At 45.4% G+C, this 14,542-nt stretch overlaps 1 protein-coding gene across 3 annotated transcripts in view; it reads right to left on the bottom strand.

Annotated features, from left to right (window-relative positions):
- Positions 1–1,509: 1,509 nt before the first annotated feature.
- Positions 1,510–14,542, bottom strand: part of NPSR1 (neuropeptide S receptor 1) — a 153,321-nt gene continuing 140,288 nt past the window's right edge. For 2 of the 3 annotated variants that reach the window (XM_072598863.1, XM_072598861.1), the window contains 3 exons: positions 10,985–11,071; positions 4,135–4,315; positions 1,510–2,852 (listed from right to left, as the gene is read on the bottom strand). In XM_072598863.1, coding sequence (XP_072454964.1) covers positions 2,768–2,852; positions 4,135–4,315; positions 10,985–11,071 — 353 coding nt within the window. In that variant the 3' untranslated portion in view covers positions 1,510–2,767. Of the gene's footprint in view, positions 2,853–4,122; positions 4,316–10,984; positions 11,072–14,542 lie in introns of all 3 variants that reach the window. The other variant, XM_072598862.1, reaches the window with a different exon arrangement.

Here is a 14,542-nt window from a genome sequence, read left to right on the forward strand (position 1 = left end):
GTGCTGAGAACTAGAGATCTTGGTCTGACCTCTGGTTGGAGGCAGAGAAGCTGATATCCTTGTTTTACAGATGAGGGAGCTGAGCCCCATGAGAGGTTACATGACTTGCTACAGCTGGTGAGCAGCAGAGGGATCCGTGTCTTCTCATAGAATAAAATTCAAATCATTTCCATAATTATCTTGGGGAGAGGCAATGTGGGACAGTGGGGAGAAAGCTTTCTTGGAAGCCAGGAAGACTTAGGTTCTGTTCTGAGCTCTGACACAGACTGACTGCAGCACTCTAGGCATCTCTAGGTTCTCAGGTAATTCTTGGGCACAATAAGCTGCAGAGGAGTTGAGAAAATTCTGATTGATAGACGAAGCTCCTTATACAAGTTAAGATTGCAGGTTCAGGTTTTAAAACAAACAGCTTGTGTGATGTAGTGAATCAAGTGCCAGGCTTGGAGTTGGCATGACCAGCATTCCAATCCTGTCTCTCTGTACGGCCTTTCTGACCTTGGGAAAGTCTCTGCATCTTGAGAAGCTTTATGATTTCCCATGATACCATGGGAAGAGTCCTGGATTTGGGGTTGGAGCTATGGAGTCTATTTCCCAGCTTTCCCATTATTTTCTGTGTGACTGTGGGCAATTTCTCTATGTCTCAATTTCCCCATCTGTAAAATGAGGCTAGGCTCACTTCCCCCTTAAAAATACAATCATTTGACCCACTGAGTCCACTAAGTCATAGGTTGGTTGTGAATTGTCTTGGAGTCCCCAAGAATCATGACTCTTAAGGTACACTTATTTCCATCATCAGTTCCGCAAACACACTGGATTCCCACAATCCAGGTTCATACAAAGGCTTTCCCATTTGAACCAGGCAGCTTATCACATCATCCCATGTGCTTGTCTTATTCTCTACTGCTTGTTCTGAAGTGATAGCAGCTACGATGTCTTAGGAACAGCAGCCATAACAATGGTCGAATTTATCTGCTGTGTACAACATGCTTGGAAAACTCATTAACTTGCAGAGCCCAGCAATCACTGAAGTAGGCAGCAAAGGCCATTTGCAGAATATTGAGTGGTGGGACTTGTGCAGTTGGGACCGAGGCAGAGTAAGCAGATCTCTGACTTGCCAGTCTAGAGTATGTTCCAGACCTTGATTGTTAATTGGCCCAGATTCATGCAAAGGTTTTGAAAATGACTTTGTGCATCTGTTATGGAAAGCTGTGATCTCCAGCCAAAGGATGGGCAGTGCTCATTAATAAACAAAAGCCACTCCCTGCCAGTGGGGTCATCCAAGTCCATCCAAGTGGTTTCCATGAGTTTTTAAACCTGAAAACCAGCCTCAGATTTTTCAAATTTAACAAAACCCCACTGGGCAGATGGTGGCTGATGACTCCAATTTTAGACTAAAAGGATGTTTTCCCTCATGCACAGATGGGACAAGAGGAGTTCATGGTAGAAATACCACCATGACCTTAACTATGCCACCCCTGGGCTGACACCGTAATAAGGGCCAGAGTGCTATTAAAATATGTCCAACATTTTAATGACTCCACTCTTGCGGCAGCAGAAGGAGATTTAAGTGCTGAATCCTGGGGAGGAGGGTTGTGCCAAGGACACTTTAATGTCAGGAATCCATGCAATGCTAAAAATAAAATGCTTATCCTTGTGCCCAGAGGTAGTCTTCATAACTGAGTGACATTTGCTCCATTTCCAAAGGGAAGGAATCTGACAAAGGATCACAACTTTTCCCCAAAACTTAACCATGTCCCAGTTGGATCAAGGTGATAAGAGGAAATGTCTCGGATGGCTAGAACAAGTGAAATGCCAAGCAATGTACTGCAGAATGATGCATGGACTTCAGTAGATAAGGTCCTGGAGCATGCAGATTGGAGAGGGTAGAGGAAGTGCTGACAGTCAGGGGCCAAGGGAAACCTCCCTTTAGTCTGGATGGAGAAACTTCCCTGAGACATTGGAGAGAAGGGACCCAGAGCAGTGGGAATGTTCTTTCTGGAGAATGGAGATGGGGAGAGGCACACTCTGAATTCTGCTTCTTTTCCAGCTCTGACAAGGTCCCATTGCCTTTTAATACTCCTTTCCCACAGTCCTCTCTGGCTTTTGGCTTTTCTCCTCTGGCAAGTGTGGTCCTGGTTCTTAGTTGGTCACATGCATGGTCTTAGGTCCCTCACTAAGTAGCCAGGCTGCTGCCTACAAACCCACTCACAAACCAACGTTCTCTAGGAGAGGAGATACTGACAGTCTTTCAATGGAAATGGACCAAGGCCAGTATTTAGAAGACAGACCTTTCTGAGGCCATAGCTGTTAAACGATATCTGTAAAGGCTTCGTGAAATAACAAATTGCCCATGCCCTGATCCATTCCCAGCCTGCCTTCTTCCCTTCTTTGCCTCATCTCTCCTACTTCCCCACCTTTTTTCTCTTCTCTCTGCCCAGCCCTCACTCTGTTGATGAGAGAGAATGATGGTAGAAAGGCCAATAAAGGGTGACCCGGGGATCCACAGAAGTCCTGTGCTCTGTCCCAGGCCAGTGACCAGGCCACAGATCTGTGTTTGAATAGAAGCCTTGTTGATCTGGCCAGGTTGCTGGCCTGCCTGGATCGACAAGGCTTCTCCAGATCCGAGGCAGTGTTCCTTTGGAAGATGGAAGGGAAAGTGGAGGGATGGCTGGGGCCTTTGCCAATTCCTGCCCTGCTGATGGCGGGAATGACCAGGTTCTTTACTGAGCCCAGGTTTTTAGCAGCTGCAGTCCCTCCAGCCTCCCTGCTAAACAAATTCTGGCTTGGGTCTGATGTGCATCTCATGCCTCTCTGTTTTCTCCTGGAAAGTCCCTCGTATATCCCTTCTTTCCCTAGAGAAAGCAAAGTGAGAAAACAAACATTAATTTTGTCCATGGGTCAGGTAGACATACTGAAATCAGGCATGCAGAGCCAGAAGAAAGCTCCCTCTCACTTATGGATCAGGGTCTTAGAGCTGGAAGAACCCTCAGAGACCCTGCTGTAGTCCCACTGCCTCATCCTACAGAGGAGCCAATGAGAGTTGGGAAGTAAATCAACCTATCCAAGGTCACACAGGTGGTAAATGCCAAAGATGTGCTTTAAACCTACACAGTCTGACTCCACAGGGTAAGCGAGGCCCAGAGTGATGAGGCCATGACCAAGATGACACAAATTCATTCATTCAATGAGCACTTATTAAGCACTTACTATATACTGGGCATGAGGGGATACAGTGACCCAAATCAGGCAATCCTTGGTCCTCATATCCTCAGGGGTGACTCTGGATCCTTTCTGCTCTCCCTTTGATTTTGGAAGGGCTACACCCAGGATCGCCAAGGTTTCACCAAGCCTTGTCTGGGTCATCTCAGCCTGGTCTGTGGCCATTGTGTCCTCTTTCCTTTCTCATGCCACAAGCTGGAGATTTATTTAGCCATACCCTATTCCAACAGTGAGCTCCCTCCTAGCTTAGGGATAAAATTAAGGCCTTCAGGTCCTTGGGGCTAAGTCAGGAAGTTCTGGGTTTGATTCTTGTCTCAGATACTAGATATGGGATCCTTAGTTTCCCTTTCTGTAAAAGGAGGCAATTGGACTTAACTTCAAGTTCCCTTCTAGCTCAGAAACTGGGATCCTCTGTTCCCATGACCACGAGGGACTTACATTCTACTGCACATAACCAAATATATTAAAAAAAGCAGAGTATTCCAAAGGCGGGTCACTGGCCACTATGGGAGTCAAAATAGGCCTTACTCAGAAAGAAAGTGGTACTTGAGCCTAGTCTCGAGGGAAGCAAGGGATTCTAAGACAGCATCAAGTGCCAGTGTCAGGATTTGAATCCAGGGCTTTATTCTAAACCATATTTTCCCCTCAACTCATTCTGATTTCCCAGTGATCAGAGGGCTGGCAGCAGCATCTTTGATGGGAAATCCCTAGGACCAGTAGTTGAAGGGACCCAGGTGGCTGCAGTCCTTCGTACTTGCCCCTAAATCATGCCACTTATTCCTCTGAGCCTGCGTTTCCTCAGATGTAAAGTGCAGATGCCCTAATCATATAGGGGAGCTCCAATCAGGCAATGCCTAGATGATAGGGCTAAAGAAACCATCTGTGCCCAGGAAGCCAAGGCGCCATTGTTCTGACCTGCAGGGGTAGCAGAGGCTGTTGCTGAAGAGGCAGTAGATCAGGGGGTTGATGGCACTGTTCAGGGCTGGCAGGTTTTGGATGATCACAGAGGCATAGAAGCGCTCTTTAGTCTTGGGGAGGAGACTGAAGTTGTCCAGAATATCAAAGAGGAAGTAGGGACTCCAGCAGATCACAAATGCTAAAAGGAGAGAGAATTAAGTTGTAAAAATGGAATGAGTACTTAACCTTAGCATGCGGATCTCCAGCCAGCTACTCCACTCTTCATGGCCTGACTACTGCCTTAACGTTTTGAATGGCTTCTTCCTCTGGGCAACAAACTTTAATTTTAATTTTTTAATTTGAAGAAACTTTGTAATGATCCATATGATCAGCCTTTTCTCTAGTCATACAGATTGCCTTGGGCTTACAAGTCCAGGTTCTGAAACTCATCAAAATCAGTCAGGTAGCAAATACTTAGTAAGAACTGACTTGTCTGAGGACAAAATTTGACTGAAATATGAAAGAAATTGAGGGTTTAGCTCCTCATATTTGGACTAGGAGGTCTCCATAAATAACAGATTTAGAATGGAAGGGAGCATAGATGTCACATTGTCCAATCTCCTCCTTTCATAGAGGAGGAAACTGAGCTAGTGAGGGACTTGCCCAAGGTCACAGAGGTGGCAAAACTGACATTTGAACCCAAATCATCTGGATCCAAATCAATCAATCCATCAGTGAGCATTTACTTAAATCATTGCTTAACATGTCAGGCATTGTGCTAGGGAGTGGTGGTACAGGATTGTGTTAATCCTTTGTTGATGAAGAAGACCATGGCAAAAGAGAAGTGATGACATGACTTGCACTTGACTTTGTTTTGAAGGAGGAAGGGCTGTGCAGGTCACCAGCCTCACTTCTCCTCCAGAGCCATCTGAATCCAGTGACCAGATATTCATCAGGATGACTGGAGATGACCCAGGATGCACTGGGAGACCTTGGATCCTTTAGGCCAAGGTCTTTGCAGGTACTCAGAGTGAGGCAACGCCCATTCATTGATTGAATAGGCCTGTTTAAGAAGTAGCCAGGGCATGGCCCCTTTAATGAGGGCAAGAAAAAGAAAGACTGGGTGGGAAACAGCAACAGTTACTATTGATAATCACTCTAAATCTAGGAGGGTCCAGAGGAGCCCTCAGGGAGGGGCCCATTGGCGTCCCAGTTTCAGAGTGCAGTAGGTAGGAGGTTTGGGGAGAGGACAGGATAGGACAGGACAGGGGAAAGGAAGGGAAAGGGAAAGGGAAGGGAAGGAGCCAGTAAAACCCAAGTCAACTGGGCATCTTTTGGCTGTCCAAATTTACCTTCCTTTGGAGAGAAGGAAGGGGAGGGGTAGGCAGACAGGAGAGGAGGAGTTGAGTTACCCAGTGCATCCTGGGTCATCTCCAGTCATCCTGATGAATATCTGGTCACTGGATTCAGATGGCTCTGGAGGAGAAGTGAGGCTGGTGACCTGCACAGCCCTCCCTCACTCAAAACAAAGTCAAGTACAAGTCATGTCATCACTTCTCTTTTGACATGATCTTCATCAATGAAGGACAAACACAATCCTGTGAGTAGACACAGCTGGCTGAGTGGTGGTACAGACATGACAACCAAAGTCTCTGTTCTAGGGGATCTTATATTCTATCATGGAAACAGACACACAGGAATTTATATCTCTATACCTAATTATAGCTAGACATATAATACAACACACACATATATGCATTCATGTGTGTATATGTATGTATAACATTTTCTGTGCATGTATACAATATGTGTGTTCATTTGGGGGTAGAGGGAATTAATATCTGTAGGGATAAAGGAAGGATTCATGGAGGAAGCTTCACTGCAGATGGGCTTTGAAGGCAGTTAAGAATTCTAAGAGACAGGGAGTGAAGCAGCATGCCATTCCTTCCTGTACAAAGGTGTGGGGGTGAGAAATGAAGGACTTTGGAAGAAGAAGAGTGAAACAGAAAGCACTAGGAGGAATTTGTTTTCAGTAAATGTGCTCCCCTAAAGCCTTGGATTGTTTCAGAGGCTTAAAACCAATCTCTCCACATGAGTAAATAAGAGTGTAAACGCTCATTTAAAACATAACACAGTTATGGCTTCCTCACCTCCATTCAAATCCTCCTTGAGGATCTTACTTACAAAGATTAAAATTGTGTGTATGTTTTAAAAATCTCAAGTCCTTACTTATAAACAAACGATCTTCTAGCCATAAAGACTGACTACTTATCCATGAAGCCAACCCCCTAAAATCTTTGATAGGGCAGAAACGTTTTTGGTCTGGTTTACACTTAAACAAAATAAAAATACATGAAAAAATATAACCAATATTACTTACACAGTGAGAGCTAGGGAGAGCAGATGGACAGCCCATATGTTCCACTGATATCTATGCAGTGACAAGAGATAGACCAGCACAAACTCCCCACGGCCCATTTACGGGAAGAGATGAAGAAAAGAGTTGTAGGACCGGCACATAGAGAGGGGCCTGTCTGTACCACCGGGGAGTTGCTGTATCAATGAGCTCATAGATCTATGTAAATAACATTTGTTATTTAAATTTTTTCACTAGATTAGGATAGTTGTACTGCTTTCTGACTCTCAGGTATTCTGTATTAATGAGGTTTGGTTTAACCCTATTTTTATTTATTTATGCAAAATGAGGACCATCAGACTGGTACAGAGTTCACTTGGGATACAGACACCTATTTTAATTCTTATTAAGTGCATACTAGGATCACTTGTTTCCAGATTGGTGAAGGATTGCAAGTGCCATAAGCACCCTCTAAGTTTCAGTACTCTGGCCAAAGACCAGATTGCCTCACCTTAGTTATGGCTTTGTGGCTAGATCAATGTAGATACACATAAAATGTAGCTCTAAGTATAACGATGATAAAGCTCTTCTGGGAGTCTCAGAGGAGAAGCTCTATAGAGATACATCCTTACTTCTCACCTTCAGATTGTTGCTACAGTGTCTATGTGTGTATGGAGGGTGGGAGAGGGGAAACAGGGTCACAGAACCACGACTTTCAGAGTACAGTCAAGTCTTTTGACAATGTGCTTGTTCCAGGGTTGGTGGATGCTTTTAGGACACCGCGTCCTGCCTTCTAAAAGGGTCCTCATTTCTCACACTCTCCAAAGTGCTACAGAAAGTGTCCCAGTCCTTTGAATACACCCACGACACTGCATTCAGTGTGTGTGTGAGAGTGAAAGAGGGAGAGAGGGAGGACAGAGAGGGGAGTAAGAGGGAGAGAAGGAAAGAGAAGGGGTAGTTTTTACATTCTAATTTCTCTTGCTGATTAAAGCAATGGAACATGCCCTAGCATGGAGCTGCTTTGGAATAAGTTAGTAGGCAGAAGTCTTTGCATCCTTCTGGGGTAAGGTCACATTGATGTAACTGAGGCAGGAAAGGGCATGCTGGAGCCCAGCCTGCTCATGACGATGTGTCACCAAAAGTGGGGCGGGCTTTCAAACCAGCCCCTAGTCAAGAGAGCAGGTAGAGTCAAACAAATGATCAGCTCCCCAATTCTTTCTGTACCTTGCCTTCTAGTCTAGTGCTGACTGTGTAGCCTCAACTTTCCTGGCCCACAGTTGATTTTCCTGTTCATCTTAGTCCCTTGGATTTTGGTGCAAACCCCCACCTGATCTCAGATGGCTACCAATTAAGATTCTATCCCCAGGACCAATGCTTGCTGAATCACCAGCAAATAGCAACCCTTCCCCAAACCCAATAACAGCTTTCAGTGGTCTTTCTGGGACTCAGGGAACTTCCCCAATTTCACCTCAAAAAGCAGACATGTTATATACACCAGATTGTTTGCTCTCAGGATGATGTGTTCCTTATAGACTTTTTCCTCTGGCATGTTGTGCTTTCTTTCCCCACAACATTGCAAAACATCAGAAGAATAAAGTAACAGATCCTTCCACATCATCAGGAGGGTTGTGGTTTCCTGGATTTGGGGTCAAAAGACAGATTTTTGAATTATGTCTCTGACACATACTATCTGTGGGACCTTAGGCACATCATCGGACTTCCCTGGGATACCCTCTCTCTAAAATGAAAGGACTGGGATTGTGTGGCTCCTAAGGTCCCTCCCAACTCTCTGGCTCCTAAAGTGCCTACTTCCCTCTTGCTCATTATCTTGTGGTGTGTGTGTATAAATATAATCTCTGTCTCTCTGCCTCTGTTTCTGTCTCTCTCTGTCTCTGTCTCTCTTGACAAGGTGTTCTCCTTGTAAAGAATGTAACCAGCCTGAGGGTAAGCACTGTTTCTTGGTTTTCGATTGACTCTCCCTGTCTTACTCAGGCATTTATGGCCCCAATCCCAATACTGATCTTGTTGAAAGTTCCCAGCTTCTGTTTCTAGCTTGGGCCAGTCCACTCCTTCAGGAGCCTTGTGGCCCCCTCATTCTTAAGGGCTTGCCATATTGGTCTAAGACTTTGGGACACATGCCTGATCTGCGTTAGCCTTACTGCTGCTCAGAACTCTGGAGCTCATCAGTCTCAGCCTTCCCAGGGGTAGAGATAACAGGTCTGGCTTACTCAATGCTCTTTCAGGGATGGGTTGATGAAGAGCTTTGGCCTTGGAGTTAGGAGACCCTGGATCAAGTGCTGACTCTGCTCCTATTTGTGACCTTGGGCAAGTAACTTCTTCTCTCTGATCCCCAGTTTCCTCATCTGTAAAATGGAAACGCTAATGGATGCAATTTCATGGTTCTGTCAGCGAGAAAGCCCAGCACACGCCCTACATCCCTATTTAAATGTGAGGTAGGCTACCATTCCTTAATCCACTTCTACACGTGTGGCTTGCTTTTGGTTTAGAATGTCCAAGCTGCGTCATCCTCCTCCATCTCAAGCCCTGCCTTCTGACCAAAGGACCCTGGGTGCAGTTTCAGATTAGAAGAATTCTCCCTGCTCTGGAACAGTGCTTAGAAGCCTGTACATTTTTTACTCAATTCCCAGGGAAGCTGGATTCAGGTCTGTGAATGTCTTTTATGTACTGCAGGGACCTCTGATAAAAAGCCTTGAAACCTTGGAAGAAAATAAATGTTTGCTCCTCCAGATCAGCTTTTGGAATTGGGTCATATTTCTCCCTCTCTTCTCTGTTTTTTCTGCTTTGGATCCCCCACTTCCATTCCTCCCCCCTCCACTATGTGGTCCAGTAAGCATTTGCCCATTCTCTTTACTCTAAAGTTTTCACAGGGTCTAATGCCAAGAGGGGAGCATGCTAGAAGCCTCTAGGATCCAAGTGCTTTAAGAATCAAATCAAAATGGAGAAGAGCCTGGACATGAGGTGGCAAAGGGACCCAGAGTATTGCTTCCCCCTTTCCTCCATGCCCCAGGCTTAGAGTCCTGGTTCCCTTACCTATTTGGCTCACATTAGGGTTGGAGAGCTCCAAAAGCCTAGCTTAGCTGCTTACACACAGTAGAGGCTCAATAAATGTTTTCAGTCAGGACCATAATGAGGAATTTTGTGAGGGGGAAGAGGTTGAGGCCCAGAGGACTCTAGGACCAGGGACAGCGCCACCTGTCCAGGTGACAGAATGGTGATCACAGGACAGAGGTGATCCCCTCCCAGTGTCCTGGCCCAAAACTATCTTCACCCAAATTTAGGACTGTATTTGCCATAAAGGTGATCTTTATGTTCTGTTGGGAGAAAAGGGTGGGCATGAAGTGTACCCAGAGATGGGAGGGTAGCTGAGAAAGAGGAAAGGTGGTGGGATTGGAAAGGGGATGAAAGAGAGGAGACCTGGAAGCCAGGAGGATGGATACTGGCTGTGTGACCCAGGGCGATCACTTCATCATGTGGGGCTCTAGGCAGCTAGGTCTAGCGTCAGAGAAGGCCATTAGGGGCAGGCTTGGAACCTAGATCTTCCAGAATCTATTGTGCCAGGCTACTCTGCTGACTCATCTCCACTGACACCTCTGTACCCTGGAAGCTCCCTCCATCCTCTCCTGGACTCCCCCTCACATTGGCCCTTCCCGTGGGCCCCCACTTTGACCTCTCCTGGATTGGCTAGTTCTTCCCAGACCCCTCATTTGAAGGAGGAGGCCCACCCAGGCCAACCAGGGCTTCCTGTCCTCCTGACTTATCTCTCCTGGACTTTATTCTGCTCCTGCTCCAGGGGTTTCACCTCTTATTCCATCCCCTTCCCCCAAGTTTGTGCAACTGCCTTTTTTTGCATTGTCTTCTGCCATTGGAACATAAGCTCCTGGAGGGCAGGGGAAACCTTCCTGCTTGTGTATGTATTTCCAGCACTTCATAAATGCAAGTTAATGGGACTAATATTCTACTTGAATTATCTAAAAATCTGACCATGTATTAAGAATTCAAATCTAATAGGCAACTCTCCCTTTATTACCCTAACCTTGAAACATGCTTCCCAGTAAAAGTACATTTTGCAGTCCTGAGGCAGTGGGGGAGATGTTTGGATGATCTCTTCTCCTCATCTCAAACAAAGCTGCATGGTCCATTGTGCAACACTCTTCACTGGGAGGTCTTTCTCCATTCCCACCTTTACCAGGTTTGGAATTTTCATGGAGTAGTTTCCAAATTGGGCAGCTACGTAGGGCAGAGGATAGAAGACAGAGCCTGGAGTCAGGACCTGAATTCAAATCCAGCCACCTCCTAACTATATGACTGGCAAGGCACTTAACACTGTTTGCCTCAGTTTCCTCATCTGTAAAAGGAGCTGGAGAAGCAAATGTCAAACCACTCCAGTATCCTTGCCAAGTATTTTTGTGACATAGGGTCATGAAGAGTTAGACACAAGTGAAACTCCTGAACAACAGATTCCAAATGCCCTGCTCGTGGTGGTTTACTTACCAAAAATGATGACGATGCTATATTTGATGGCCTTGATTTTTGCCCTTGAGATGAGTCCTCGGTTGTAGCTGGAACGTAGTTTTTCCTCTGTATAGGAGAAGGGGAAAAGCGAAAATCAAACCTGAGATGAAATAGTTTCAGTATCTGAAAGGCAGATAGGTTAAGTCTAGGCCCAGGGGACCATACGTGGAATCAAATTCCATAACTCTTCTTGTTCAATTCAATAAAATCAGTTCAATTTCCTGTTGAACCTATCCAACCCCTGGCTGCCGAGTTCGTCTTCCTAAAGCATGGGCCTGACCATGTTAGTGCTCTGCATCGAGACTTTTCATGGTTTTTGATCCCTGCTATGATACAACACAAACGCTCCTGTCTGGTACTTCAGTCTTCAAAGTCTACCAGTTGCTCATCTGCCTAGAAGGATTACACCATCCTTCACCCAAATATGCAGCATTGCTGTCACACTGGCCACCCTGAGGTTTCCTGAGCATGACTTCATCTCCCACCTCCTCGCATTTGCTCAGGTTGTACCCCCTACCAGGAAATATTTTCCTTCCTCCCCTTTGCCTCTTCTAAAATGACCCACTTCCTATGAGAGGACTTCGCTGACATCCCCATTTCTGTGTTCTACCATCTACAGCTGGGGCAGCCAGATGGTGCCATGGGTGCACAGAGCATCTGACCTGCAGCCAAAAAGACTCATCTTCAGATACTCACTAGTTGTGTTACCCTGGGCAGGTCACTTAACCCCATTTGCCTCAGTTTCTTCATCTCTAAAATAAGCTGGAGAAGGAATTGCAAACTACTCCAATATCTCTGTCAAGAAAACCCCAAATGGGATCACAAAGAATTGGCAGTGGCTGAAACAGCTGAACCACAAACCCCCTACAATTAAGCAATTTCTTTCCACTTATTTTCTGTTTGCTTATCTGTGCACGTGTTGCTTTGCCCCAGTACAATGTAAGTTCCTTAAGATCAGGGTTCCTTTTTTTTCCTCTTAGTTTTTGTATCCCTAGTATCTAGTTCAGTGCTGGGTCCAAAGTAGATCCTTCATAAATGATTGTTCAATTGAACTGAATTCAACAAACAATTATTTAACACCTACTATGTACCCAAAAGTTGCATCCGTTGGCTCTTAATAAAAGTTCTGTTTACTCATTGATTCAAATGAAGATCGTCCTGGGTGCCCCCTGAGAGCCCCGACCTGGAGAGAGACACTTTCTCCCCAAGCAGGACCTCTCCGAGGGAGGCACCAGACCAGCTGCTATGGGAATGAGGATTGCTTATGGGAGCAAAGACATTTAGCTGGTGACTTTGAGGGAGTCACATGACTGTTCTAAGTTTTTACTTCATCTGTGTTACTCATGTCAAAGGGCAGTTGTAAGAACTAGAAGCCAAAGCATGGAAAGTACTTTTTAAACCATAAAGAATTAGCTGTCCTCAGTTAAACTCAATTTATCCAGTACTTATTAAGCCCCTGCTGTGTACAGGGTTTTAGTCTGGGTGCTAGGGATACAAAGATAAAATATTTCCTGCCTTCAGGCAGCTTACGTTCAATAGGAGAAACATGTGTGAGTATGTCTAGAAGTGTTTCCCAATTTTTTAACATGCATGTGTATGTATGTACACACATAAATATACTCATATACATGAAATGTGGGGTATGTAACATAAATATGTATATATGCATGCACACACACATACACTTACACCTCAGTAAGTAGGAAAGGGACTTGTCCTCCTGTCATTTCAGTGATAGAAGGAACTCCTTCTACCAGTGCAGTACTTGATCTGAAAAGCAGTCTTAGTGAGTTGCCTGGGCTGTTGAGAAGGTGGAGTGACTTGTCCAGGGTCACACAGCCCCAGATGGAATACAAATGAAACCTAAGCATTCCTATTTCACAACCTCTTCTCTACCCACTACACCATTTTGCTGCTAAACCAGGTATCTAATTTTAAGGGAGATCACTAGCATCTGGGAGGATGATCAGGAAATGCCCCAGGGAGGTGGGAGCTGGAATGGAAGACTTGGAATCAAAGAAACAGGGTTCCATTCCTGCCTCTGCCATTTACTCACTGGGTAGTTATGGGCAGAGAACCTTTCTGGGATTACGAAATTTCCTTGTACTCGTTTGTAATCTGGATTCGTCAACAGAGTCCCCACTTGTAGAATCTCCATTTGATTGATTTGAAGGTAAACTGGATTTCTTTACAAACCATCTCAAATCCCAAACCAGGCAGCAGATCTGCTTTCTCTCTACCTAACCAGGGTGAGTGGAGGAGTAATGACTGTCTGGGTGAAATGAAAAGAACATGCTTCCATGCAGGGTTTTGTCATGGTGGGGCTGTGAACTTAGTTTTAAGAAAGTTTTTCAATCACTGTATTTCAATATAATCAGTTCCCTTTCTAGTCCCTTATATTTTATTTTATGCATTAAAAACCTTGATTCTGAGAAGAGATCCATAGGTTTTCCCCAAACTACAGCCCCAGGGATCCAAAGCACAAAAGAGTGAAGAGTCTGGAGGTAATCACAAAGCCTGTGGAGCACAGCTGTTACCTGGGTAGGAATCATGAATGCTCAGAAAAATGGCAGCATCTTCCCTTTGGGGGCAAGAAGGCAGCTGCCTAAGGAGCTCTCTTGGGAGGCTGTGCTCTGATTGGCCCATGAGAACAGGCGAGTTCTTAAACCCTGAGACTCACTGTGGCTTAGTTTGTCTTTTAGAGTGATAGAGGGTGGATTTATCAAAATGACAGGGGTGGATTGAAATCCGTTTAAAATGAAAACTGGCATCTCTTTCCACACCAACACTGGGGGTGATTTCATCAGATACTAGCCCCTGGAAGATCCCATTCAGCAGGACCCCTGCCTAGAAAGAAATGCCTTTGGCATTGAAAGAAGTTTCTTCATAAGACAGAGACTCATAAGCCAGCAGTTCTCTGTTATTGGGCGAGCAAAGAGATTATGCCCTCTCCCCATGGGGACTGAGCTGGTTGATCAGCAGTAAAAGTAGCTGTCACAGTGCATTAGCACCCTGGAGGGACCAGAGGCTTCCTGGGCACTGGCCTCCTGGTGGAGAGCTTAAGTCTGGTCACTGGCTTTAATGCAGAGATGCTTTCCCCTTTGGCCAGGCTGCCTTGGCAACTCAGGGCCCTAAGCTATCACATGCTCCTGGCTCCTTTTTCAAGAAGGTGCTGCCCAACATGGGAGATCATTTGAGTCTGAACCTTGAAAGAGAGTGAACCATCAAAGGACCTATTGTTGGCACTGCCTTCTCAAGGCCTGATCCCTCCTGAATGCATTCAGACATGGTTCCAGAGCTGGTACCATGGGTTCAGCACAAGATAGTGGGGCATAGAGAATACAGTGTTGCAGTTTTGGAGGAAGGGTTTAATTCTTGCCCCAGACAATTATTAGCTGGGTGGTCCTGGGCAAGTCATTTATTTATCCTTCCTGGGAAAATGGTAAGAGAAATTATTCATTCTTTCGCTTGTCTGTCCTTTATTCTCAAAAGGAACCATGACATACAAGTGAGTTGGATTAAAGTGAGGGAGGGCTA

This window comes from Notamacropus eugenii, chromosome 3 (genome assembly GCF_028372415.1).
Source record: "Notamacropus eugenii isolate mMacEug1 chromosome 3, mMacEug1.pri_v2, whole genome shotgun sequence".
NCBI classification, from domain to species: Eukaryota; Metazoa; Chordata; class Mammalia; order Diprotodontia; family Macropodidae; genus Notamacropus; species Notamacropus eugenii.